General features: G+C 40.4%; 1 protein-coding gene across 1 annotated transcript; it reads right to left on the bottom strand.

The window, feature by feature from the left end:
* Positions 1-2,215: 2,215 nt before the first annotated feature.
* Positions 2,216-11,985, bottom strand: LOC124281891 (N-acetylglucosamine-6-sulfatase-like). The gene is made up of 12 exons (XM_046717907.1): positions 11,813-11,985; positions 11,311-11,370; positions 9,213-9,416; positions 8,417-8,482; positions 7,751-7,849; positions 7,115-7,282; positions 6,491-6,573; positions 5,880-5,998; positions 5,088-5,191; positions 4,096-4,302; positions 2,944-3,060; positions 2,216-2,423 (listed from the first exon to the last, which is right to left on the bottom strand). Exons 1-12 carry the CDS (start codon positions 11,936-11,938, stop codon positions 2,247-2,249), a joined length of 1,530 nt encoding a protein of 509 aa, XP_046573863.1. The 5' UTR covers positions 11,939-11,985; the 3' UTR covers positions 2,216-2,246.
* Positions 11,986-12,457: the final 472 nt, after the last annotated feature.

Raw genomic sequence — 12,457 nt, 5'->3', positions numbered from 1 at the left:
TGTTATGATTCCAATACATATTTAACAACGAGTAGAAAGTAGTCTTGATTTTCTAACTTGATGAAAACAAACTATAATCTCATTAATTCTAACAGATTTTTTTTATTTTTAAAAATGGCGGCGCCCTGTCGGGAACATCCGCCAGTCTGAGGATAAATGGTATTTAGGTTTGTTTTCACCGAGTTACAAAATCAAAACTACTTTCTACTGGTAGTAAAATATGTATTTTATTGATGGCCAATATGATTTTGCATGACATAGCGTATATCATAACAATTTCTCTCGTGGCAGCGAGGTGGGTGTCAATATAATACTACTTACAATATTATTGTTACTTCGACCACAACCTCACTTCCGAGGAAGAAATCGTTATGTTACAAGTTGTGTCATAGAAAATCTTTATGGTCATCAATCATATGCATATTTTACTACAGTTAGTAAGTAGTTTTGATTCTTTAACTTCCGTGAAGCGATCTGAACACAAGTAAGATATCGTTTCAGGCTTCCACAACGCTCGCTTCGCACTCACAAACATAACCCATTTAGCACGAACTGCGGGGTCCTGTGGAAATCTGTGCATGGGGACACCATCGCCCGACCCCTAGGAGCAATTGACGACAAAGCAACGATTCGGCATGTCGTCGTTGATGTCGAGAAATCATCAAAATGATGAGCGTGCTACACATTTTCTATACAACTACTAGTAACTGAAAATCGTTCCTCATATGACGTCACTGCAGTGCTCTGGCGACAGAGTTACGTAACCTGTCTGTGGTTTCGTTGGCGGGCGAGAGTGAAGCAGGCGACTTTTTGGCCACTTTTAATCCCTCGGTATTAATTAACCACAAGTTTTTAAAGAATAAATTTGGTGTTCCGCATAAGACAAACCACAAATCTTTCATATGTAATGGTTAAAAGAGTAACAAAAAACAAAGTTTAGTGGTTCTTTAAAGTATTATTCTATTCTATGCTTCTATTCTATTCTATATCCCTCGCTCTCGCTCGGGAAATACCAACATTTAGGCACTCGTGTCGTAAACATAGTATGACATGGGCACTCATATAATATCCTCTATATAAATTTTCATTATTATTATTATAATCTCTGAACACTGTACTGCCATTATATCTGACAGTAGATTTTGTCCAATGCCCTGACAATGCTATGACGACGTTGCATTGCTGAATGGCTGCACCGTGTTCAGAGATGGACATTTTTCATTCAAAACCAATGAAGGTGATTTTTTATGATAAACAGAATATCACCCTCATGTCTTCAGATATCAAATATATCAACACTCGTTGATAAAAGTAAAAATATCGGCAAGCCTCGGATATTTGTAACTTTATCAACTCGTGTAGATATAATTGATATCAGAAGACACTTGGGTGAGATTCTCAAAATAATACGCTTAAGCAAGTCTGCTTTCAGATTGCCCGTTAACAGTCTCATCAGCTTCTAATACAACAAGTACAGTTCACCCAACAGAAGAGTGTTACTGCACTGAAAGTGAAGACAGTGCATTAGAATACCGTGTATATATATATACCTATAAGTACATTGTGCGAGAACGAGAACGGTTCATCTTCGATCTTGTAAACTGACCACATCCAGGTGAAAATCTGCTTCTCTAGCCCCGTTTAAACAAACTGACATACAGTTGCATGCTGGAATTGCCTGCGTTATGTGGTGCAGCTATCAAGGTGCAACCAGGATACAGATATGTTGAAGTTCTGGGCGTGACAATATGCTGACTTCGGTATCGCCCGGAAGCACACGAATGCCAAGGTATTTGTAGATGCGCCCGCCTATTCAGGGCCCTCTTCGATTTGAAACAGAGAACTTTGCCTCGTTTGCTTAAATTGCCGTTTCATGGGCGCAAGAGCGAGGTGGCATATGGACTCTTGGACAGTACAGTACAGTGCCGCTTGTAGAAGTAGCCTGGTATTCAGACTCGATGAAATGGTTCAATAAATCAAAGGGTTGTCTATCCTCGTCTCGATTATTTACAGATTACAGTAATATCACCCAGAGTGGCGTCAGACAAGCAAACAAAGTGGAATTTTAATTTTTTCCATAATCGAACATAAATAAGTTTAATGCTCGAGTGAGTTTGGTCATCTTATCAATTCATAACCTAACGCATAGACATTCACACCCCTACCCTAGGTATTTGTAATGATGTTAAGAAATTATAACACTGCCAAACACGCATTTTAATGACTGTTTTAATTCGACTTAAAAATTAAGAAAGTAAATTAGATCCATATAGCTCTGTATTCCCGTGACACGATGCCCCGACACATTGCGAGAGTTGCGCGAGATTTGTCTTGAGCTGGTTGACAAGGTCAGGGTCGGCAGTCTTGGCAATGTTCATGAACTCGTATGGGTCACTCTCGAGATCGTACATCTCAACAAAGTTCTGAAATGATGAGTGATTAAGTTTAACATTGTTTATGGGTATAATGTCGATAATCCAAGGATCTTAATCTTTGGGAATCAGGGATTCGAACCCGGAAAGTGAGGCGACTAATAGATATTTGGGACATCCGCTCCACAGGTGAGGCAGGATTGGCTTTCTATTGTGTGAACGCCTGGTCTTATCACTGTTTGATTATGATTTATCTCAAAGTAGAAATTAATATGACGTTTAATTGTTGCTTATAACCTTTCTGTTCTTAACTGTTCCATCAACTGTTTCACCAATAATGAAAGTGAGTGAGTTAGGTTTTAACTTTAAGCAATATTCCAGCAATAGCATGGCGGGGAACACCAGAAATGGGCTTCACACATTGTACCTATGTGGAGAATCGAACGCTGGTCTTCGGTGTGACGAGTAAGCGCTTTAACCTCCAGGCTATCCCACCGTCCATGTAGATGTACATATATATATATATTTATATATGTGTGTGTGTGTGTGTGTGTAGATGTTCAATACTCACGTCGTTGTCGGCAATTTCACAGTATTTGTAATGTTGTTGTCCGTCGCTGTATCTGATGCAGGTATAGGTGTTATTCCAAGCATCCTCGCACTGACAGTGGGCGTAGGTGTGGCACCACTAAACCATTATAGATAATATATTATTAAAGTCCAAGGTAATTTATTAAATAAATGTAGTTTTACAGACATATTTTATCATCCCAAACTGTGTTCCACTGGAGATATTGCTTGTGCGAGATCAAACGATATCGTTGTACAATGCAGTAACGTCATCAAATACATAACTCACAAAGCCATGACGTAAAAATCATAATAACGTCACAGTGCTATGACATCGCTGCACTGCACTTCTAATGGCATCATCGTGTTCAGTGGTGTACATTTTTCATTGAAAACTAATGAAGAGTGATATTTTATGATAAATATCACCTCACCCGAGTATATCAATTACCACAAGTTGAAAAACTCCGAGGCTTGCTTGCCGAATGTAGTTTTACAGACTTATATACATGTACAATCCCGGTTTGTAGAGTCGACCGAAAATATTTATAATCGACCAGTGGTGGATAAACTAAATATGGTCAAGGCCATAGGGGTAAATGGCCCACAACGGCCTGTATATAATTGATGTAGCCCAGGCGAGTTAGTGGTTGATGTGATGAACAAGATCACATCCTGTAATCCCCATATGATTTCTCTTACAACAACTGCGGACATGAATTACAGCGGAATATGAAAACCGAAGTACACACATGAATCTATTACGGCCCTATTCACCGAAAGTATGTCAGCTTATGTATCCATTTAGTGACTGACTGATTGACTGCTGTTTAACGCCGCACTCAGCAATATGCTAGCTATATGGCGGCGGTCTGTAAATAATCGAGTCTGGACCAGACAATCCAATGATCAACAGCGTGATCAACAGCGCAATGACATGCGTACAATGACATGAGCCTGACCACCCGATCCCGTCAGTCGCCTCTTCCGATAAGCACGGGTTGCTAAAGACCAGTTCTAACCCGGATCATGTCGCTGGAATATTGCTCAGTATGCACAAAAAGACAAAGACGATGACACCGTGCCGATCCATCATGTGGCTCTTACGGCTAGCACGGGAATAATTCCACCCCAGAAGAGTTTGGCAACGTACCGCTATTCCTTGATTGTCTAACTGGTCACATCCCGGGTTGATTCGAGCCGATTCCCCGTGGTACTCTGTGAGGAAATGCTGCCTGAACGGCAACTTGGCGTTGTCATGAAGCAGTGGCACAATGGACCTGCCGTCGATGTAATCGGGGATCGTCGCTCCGGCCAGGTCCATGAAGGTCGCGGCAAAGTCGATGTTTAATACATTTTCCTGGAAAGTGGAGTACATCATTTGGGTATCTAAGGTCATACGCTATATGAATTCACTAAATCAACATAAAAAACAAACTATGTCAAGCCTTTTGATATGTCTCAAGAACAGGGATCCGTTTCACAAAGCTGTCGTAGCTCTGCGACTATCTTAACTTCTATGCTTTGATGTAGACTTACGAGAGTCGTTGCGCAAAGATCGTTTTGTTAAACGGGACCCTGATTAGCATGTATGTTCGTTTAATGATTTGACCTGACGAGTACGTGGGCGAGTCTAATTTTAGTGCTGTCAGTTAGTGTCATGTTAGTGCTGTCAGTCTCACAGATATTGCATATAGCATGGCCAGAAGACGATTAATATTATTGTGTTTGTTTTTGTTCTTTGTTTAACGCCACACTCAGAAATATTTCAGCTTTATGGCGGCGGTGTGTACATAATTGAGTCTGGACCAGACAATCCAGTGATCAACAATATTACCATCGATCTACATAACTGAGATACGATAACATGTGTCAGCGAGCGTGACCACCCGACCCATTAGTCGATTCTTACGACAAGCATGGATTGCTGAAGACCAATTCTAACCCGGATGTTCACGGGTTAATGCTATTATGACACTCACTAGCATGTCTGTGGTGCTGAGAAGCCAAGGATCATAAATGCAAAAGCGGGATATGAATTGACGATCACGAACAAGGCCACCTGTTTGTTCTGACGTCGTTTATCGGTGCACTTAAACGCAACGTTGATCCTCATTTCACCTAACTTCCCCTTTTGGCACTGACCTTGTTGACTGAACGGGGGCGTATCCCAGGACCCCGAACTAACAGTGGTACTCGAACATCAAACTCATAAAGGTTCCGCTTGTCCATCGGCAATGAAAACTGACCTGTAAATAACGAAGTTTTAGCAACGCGTTCAGCAGTATCATCAATATCAGACCTTTTACTCCGTTAGGCACCTCACAGATTGCAGGGGAAAGATCTGATTCCAATAAGATATGTTAAACTGAGAGAATGAATAAATATTTTACGCCATAGTCATTGATATACCACGTATATCGCAACTGGGTTTGGACGGGCAAACCGGCTGCTTTAGGATCACGCTCTCAGTCAGCATGTAAATTTGTACTAAAAAAATATAGCGATGTGTATCATTCTCGTGGCGATATTGAAGTCATAGTTTTGCCAGTGAGGCTTTATGTATTAAACCTATCACTCCATACATATATTCCGGATTAGAGTGAGTGAGTTTAGTTTTACGCCGCGTTTAGCAATATCACGGCGGGGAACACCAGAAATGGGCTTCAAACATTGTACCCATGTGGGGAATCGAACTCGGGTCTTCGGCGTGACGAGCGAGCGCTTTAACCACTAGGCTACCCCATCGCCCAATCCGGATTACAATATGACCCTAGTAGCCTACGCTTAAATGAGGTGAATCGGATTGGGTGTTCAGACTCACTGACTTCGTGTCATCGAACCCTATTTGGTGCAACGTAATTCATATTTTTAAATATCAATCACTGGTTTAAGTGATTTAATATTGCTGCTTGTGACCATTTCCTGAATACTTGCCTATGTGGTATCCGTTATCTGAGGAGTAAAATATGTATGTGTTGTCAAGGCCAAACTTCTTCAACAACGTGCTGACAACATCTTCCACCATATCTTCAACGGACATCAGGGTACGCCACCTTTAAAAACATGAATATTCGCATCAGGATTTCTCGCTTTATATTTTACATTTGTCTTGTCAAACAATATTTTTGGCATTTAGTTATCTGACGAGCGGAGCCACAAGTGAAAATATAGAAAATTTGAGGAAAGGATTTTAGTTTTAGGGTTTTACGCCGCATTGAACAGTATTCCAGTTATACCAAATCGTGTCAGCTTGGTGTAAGACAAACGCCTGAAGCAACGCAGCTCTGTCTTCGATATGAATATTACTTGGGTGAAACCTACAAACTGCATGACCCGTTCAGGCCAATGCATTTTTTTCTAAATGTTCGTCATGACCTGCAAAAACCAGGACGTGTTATTTCACAACTACAGGATTATCACCAAACAATTAATCCTGCAAAATGGGTGTGGAACATATGTATTTTATGAAACCAAAACCCCTTTGTTTAACTTTTAACTTGTTTAATAAACAATATGCCCCTAAGTGTTGCTGTTGTCCAGCGTACCTGTTTCTATATATGCCATCAATATACGTGGCAGTATCGTTAGGGATTGGTGTTATAGCTTGATCAATAATCCAGTGCTTGTCCTGAAATTAAAACATTGTGTCAAATACATTACTGTCACAGACACTGGATCATATTTTATATACAGATGTATGCAGGTGTATGTCTAAAAATATCATATCTTATCCATTTCTGAAAACAAAATTTATTGATGTACAAAGAATAAGTTTTACATATGTTGAAACGCCCGTCCCGCCTCGATTGCTATTGACGAACATCGTACTTCACGAACAAGATCAAATATATGATTGAATTACTTGTATAGAATAACTAAGTGAGTTGGTTTTAAAGGCGATTTTAATAGCAGTTCTTCTGCATTACGGATTGTCATCTTGATGGGAGTATTACGGATTGTTGACAATCTTGGTGTGAGTATTACGTATAGTCATCTTGGTGTGATTATTACGGATTGTTATCTGCCGAATCCAAACATGCAGGCTTTTCAGACAAGATTAAATCTTTCCTTGATTCATTCAGGGTTTTTACATTGCGGACGGAAATGTCTGAGGGAAAGGGTAATAATGTGGTTTAGGGACTGTGTGACAGACTAACAAGGAACCTGACCTTGCCATGAACATTGTAGGATCCCGTTCTCTGTGCAACAATGTCCGAGAAGTGATCCTCGTACTGAGGTGCGGATGTCCAGGGCTCGTGACATGCTGGGGTGGACAGCATCATGAAGAAGGGGGTGTCGGCATTCTGGTAGCTCAGAAACTCCATACCGCGTCTATGCTAATTGTGGGAAAAAGAAACGGTTTGGCAAAATTTAATAAATCTTACCTTCATATAACTTATACAATACAAAGAGATTTTCCAAGGCTCTTTACTCATGATTTGCATCTTTTTAAACATGATCTGCATCTCTTTACACACGTTAATAATCTTTCATCATAAGGTCATGCATGTTCGAAACTGTTTTTGAATTCCTATAATCAACACCAGATAATATCAGTCTCTAACAGTGACAAAATAGTGAATGTGAATGGGTCACTAAGGACTGTAACGTCACACAGCCATTATTTCAGAACAGAAAACTCGAATTACTTCTTTCATATCTGCGCACCGTGTTAAAATATATCAGACAACGCCACAACTCAACGTCTATACACGCTATTAAAGGTCTTTCAGTCTTGCTTGATCGTGTTTCTGCACTAAGATACCTTTAGTCTTATACGACAGTATATATATAACGATAGTTACGATCACATCTGTTAGGTAGTCCTCGGTGTAATTGGAACCGTGAGTCTCTCTAGTTCCGTTGATTGACAGATTGTAGTTGTAATAGACTGAGTTGCCAACCTGAAATAACAATAATAACAATTATTGATATCAATGAATTGTCTGTGCATTTTGACACAAATGTAATCAAGATTGAAAATTCAGCTTGTGGTTTTGACGACCCAGAATATGTAAAGGGCGTCATGGAAAGTGAAAATTATAAAATACTATTCAAGCAGACAAATCTGACCTTGTCGTTTTTTAATAAAACAAAACAAATTATTTATATCATTGGGTTCTCTATCTGATCCTTTTGTTACAAATGTGATCAACAACATTCAGGAAAAACATGGCAGTTATGCGGACCTCGCCTACGAGATAGCACGCTTGACTAGTGGTTAAAGCGTTCGCCGAAGACCAGGGTTCGATTCCCCATGAGTACAATGTGTGAAGCCCATTTCTGGTGTCCCCGCCGTGATATTGCTGGAATATTGCTAAAAGCGGCGTAAATCTATACTCACTCACTCTTGGTGCCTCCCAATCAATTGGCTGACACTGGGAGAGTACCGAGTTTGCTGCCAGGAACACCGCCCCCAAACAGTCTGGAATATGTATGTTATCCACCAGTACAAACACCGACGTACTCACCAGGCCGACCCACGAGTCCCATCCTGGGGGTACGTGCTGCACTCCACCCGTAGTATCCTCACCATACTGCAATGTCGACACCGGATTATCACAAACACTGGATCAATTCCCGCCTTTTCATCGTCCACCATACCCCACAACCGTGCTGGTTGCCCTTAAAACGTGTCAGATAACCCCGACCAAGTGTAAAACCCCAGGTTAACCTTGTTTCTGTCCTTTACCACATACCGTCTCCGGTTTTGTTATCAGATGAGTATGAGATCTTCATCGAAACTGTAAATGGTGGTAAAACGTATCCACCCCACACAACCAGTTAAAAACACACCGTGTGTTACCTACCATTGTAATATTCGTCTGAAAAGAAACGGATCCTGAGGACAAGGAACACAACTCTTCACCGCTAGTTGCTGAGCCTTGGAATGCTGTATATCTGTTACACTACTAAGCAACATACCTATTATATGAAGGTAAATAATCGAGACTGGGCCAGACAATCAGAGTGACTGACACCTTAAGCATCGGGTTATGGTTAATGGAATACGGTATCATACATCAAGGAAGTCAGCGCCTCTTACGACAAGTGAGGATTTCCGAAACTCAATTTGTACCCGGATTTTAATGGGTATTTGCATACTACTGAATGAAGACCATCAGTGTCTCCTCTACATTTAACATATATGACCATTTGAAAAAATAGATTAAACCATTCATCAACGCAGTTGCAAAGTCTTTTGAATTTTGCTTTATAACATTACACAAACGGTTCCTACTGTCATCACATTGGTTACACCCTTACCAGATTGAGGTACTTTCCAGCGAAGAAAGTTGAGTACCCTTGCTGCTTCATGAAGACGGGGAATGCGTTGATTTCCTGTGTTTTCTGGAAGTCGGGGCTGCTGCAGTTTCCCGCCACGCTGTTGTTTATTGCCAGGTGATTATGCAAATACTTCCCTGTGAAAATACTTGATCTGCTCGGACAGCACACCGGGGTTGCTACAAACTGATAGTAATAGAAATTAGAACATCTGAAATTTGCGTTGATCCAAGATAAATCAGATATACTGTATAACATGCAGCAATGTATGTTTGAATGTGGCGCCGTCTCTGTGGTCTTGTAGGCAGAGTGACTGAAAGTGGGAGCTTGAGAGAGTCGACAGTTTGATCCCCGTGTCGTATCATACAAAAATACATTTAAAGAAGGTACTTGTTGTTACTTTGCCTGGCAGTCGGAATTAAGGGGGTAAATAAAGGACTGGTCCGCTCTGAGTCAGTATTACTTGTGTACGTGAGGTATCCATGTTGAAGTATGTTTCGCAGTGTGTTTGCACCATAAAACCAAGCATCCACACACAGGGACATGGGATACAAGTGAAGGCCACCCAACAACCCAATTCACCCTGATGTACATTTAGACATTCTCAATGAGATCGTCCTGAAGGCTGGGGTTTCATAACCTGGGGAACTTGGACTAACAGAGTTCCCTCATTCATTTCAATTCATCATTAACCCGTGAAGATCCGGGGTAGAATAGGTCTTCAGCAACCCATGTGCTTGCCATAAAAAGGCGACTATCTTGTCGTAAGAGGCGACTAACGGGATCGGGTGGTCAGTTTCGCTGATTTGGTTGACACATGTCATCGGTTCCCAATTGCGCAGATCGATGCTCATGCTGTTGATCACTGGATTGTCTGGTCCAGACTCGATTATTTACAGACCGCCGCCATATAGCTGGAATATTGCTGAGTGCGGCGTAAAACTAAACTCACTCACTCACTCACTCAATTCATCATTAAAGTCTAGTCGAAACGAAATTTTTGAGCTACGGCCAATTTTAAGGTCATTGTTTTTGAAATGGTAACATACAATAATAATTTCAATTTAATGCAATATTCGTTGACCTGGTCAAGTGATTTTTGTATATCGCACGGACTTTCACTAAATATGACTGTATTATCAGCACATAATGTTATAAATTGTAGCAGTAGCGTTATATATCCGCTCAGCTTTTGTTCCATTTCACACCTCCAGTAGTTGTTTTTAATAGGCATTGTTCATTTACGTTTAAATTTATATGCTCAAGACAACATATACACTATAAACATGCTACCTAGTATAGAAAATAGAAGTGACAAAACCCTTTACACACCCATAAGAAATCTCTGCTAAAAGCAGAGTCGATTGTAAGTTTGGACTATATCATGAGTATATTTTTGTTTCAGCAATATTACAGCTGTACAATGTTGTTTGTAAACAAATCGAGTCTGGACCAGAGAAACCTATGTCTAAAACAAGCTTGTGTTGAAAACAGAAGATTATTTCAATCAAGGATCATTTTTAAACGGATGTATATTCCATGAACATAAAATTGTTATTGCGGCATAAGAATCTGGATCCTGTCAAGTCGCGGAAACGTACCGATATATGACCCGTACTTACAGATCCATACATGTCTGATAAGACCACAAACTAGAATAAACTATCCTGACATGGTCTACCAGCCTGTTAGAGATAATGTCCTGATTATGATAATACAAAACAACTCACATATGTTAGCTTCCCTATACCATGGATTGGACAAAGGTTTAAACTCATAATAGTATGGTTCCAATCACACCAGAAGATTTGACAGTGCTTGAACGCATAAATTAATGCAACAAGCTAAGGGTCTTCTTGGCTAAGTTCCTGACGTTTGATTCATTTTGTCAGCTACAGCAAAACATTCCGATTCGTTTGCATAAAGAAACGGAAAATCATAATTCAAACCAGTACGTTTCCTGTCTGCTATTGAAGAGCTTGGATCTTAATTCAATTTGTAATTATTCAAATATCACACTTCGCCTTCTGTTCGGTAATATATTCTATATTGAAAATTCACAGTGAATTCATCTACTTACCATATTGTCGAATGTCATTCCTTCATTTGCAATGAGCTTTTTCGTTTTCACCATGGGCGTCTGAAATGACCATAAACAACGCGTTTGACCACATGAGCTATATCCGATTCTCTTGCATCCAGCAATAGAGCCATGTTAAACTGTACTTACCTGTGCCTGTATCTGAGTCTACGCAACATGACTATACAATACATATGTAAACATAAGAAGTGAACTTAGTGATGGAATATTGATAAAAGCGCCGTAAAACCTTACTCACTCACTCACTCACTCACTAACTATTGTACTCACGGACAAACTATGCTAAATACGTTAGCATGGACGTAAACAACATTACTTGAAACTTTAAATGTGGGCGGGAGTATGTGAAAATTCAGAAATAGTCTCTCTCTCTCTCTCTCTCTCTCTCTCTCTCTCTCTCTCTCTCACACACACACACACACACACACACACACACACACATTACAGAAAACAACATGGATAAACATCAAATCAAACCTACCATTCCACCGATCTCCGAGTCTTGGTCATCTGTCAGTATGAAGACAATATTCGGAGGTTTTCCAGTAACGCTGTTTACCATGTACAAGGTGGCCAATATGCCACACAGGAATTTAACGTCCACCATGGTTCGTTGTTTAACCTACAACTGGGTAGCCACACGTGAGATCTTCCAGTGTGTTCCACTTTTCAGTCCGATAACGTACGTTGACTGCTCTAGCTTGACCCAATCCTCGTCCTTGACGGGGTAAGGTATGATAAAGGACGTTTTTATCAAATACTAATGACTCCCGAATTTTTTTATCTACTTCATTTATACTCGCGTGACTCAGTACGAAATGTACTCTACGTTTGAAGTATCATTATTTAGATCGCTTGAAAAAATATGTCCAACCTCTTGAAAAACATATCTGTGACACGTTTACGCGGTAGCTTATCGAGGACAGTCATAAATAGGTCAGGTTATTGAGATACTTGTTTTTGTTTGTTTCTTTGTTGTTTTACGCCGCACTCAACAATATTCCAGCTATATGGCGGCGGTCTGTAAATAATCGAGTCTGGACCAGACATTCTGAGCATCGATCTACCCAACTGATATACGATAACATGGGTCAACTAAGTGTACGAGCCTGACCACTCGTTCCCG

This window comes from Haliotis rubra, unplaced genomic scaffold (assembly GCF_003918875.1).
Source record: "Haliotis rubra isolate DU_JTF1 unplaced genomic scaffold, ASM391887v1 Scf29, whole genome shotgun sequence".
Taxonomy (NCBI): Eukaryota; Metazoa; Mollusca; class Gastropoda; order Lepetellida; family Haliotidae; genus Haliotis; species Haliotis rubra.
Note: the sequence above shows the minus strand (reverse complement) of the source record. Positions and strands in the feature narration are given on the sequence as shown.

Bases quoted from the DNA above. Each gene is read 5' to 3' on its own strand.
- LOC124281891 (XM_046717907.1), bottom strand. From the start codon at position 11,938: ATGGTGGACGTTAAATTCCTGTGTGGCATATTGGCCACCTTGTACATG. The intron at 8,483-9,212 runs GTAAGGGTGTAA...TCGACATTGCAG, and splicing joins CTGGAAAGTACCTCAATCTG to TATGGTGAGGATACTACGGG. The intron at 7,283-7,750 runs GTAACTATCGTT...TCCCACAATTAG, and splicing joins ACTACCTAACAGATGTGATC to CATAGACGCGGTATGGAGTT.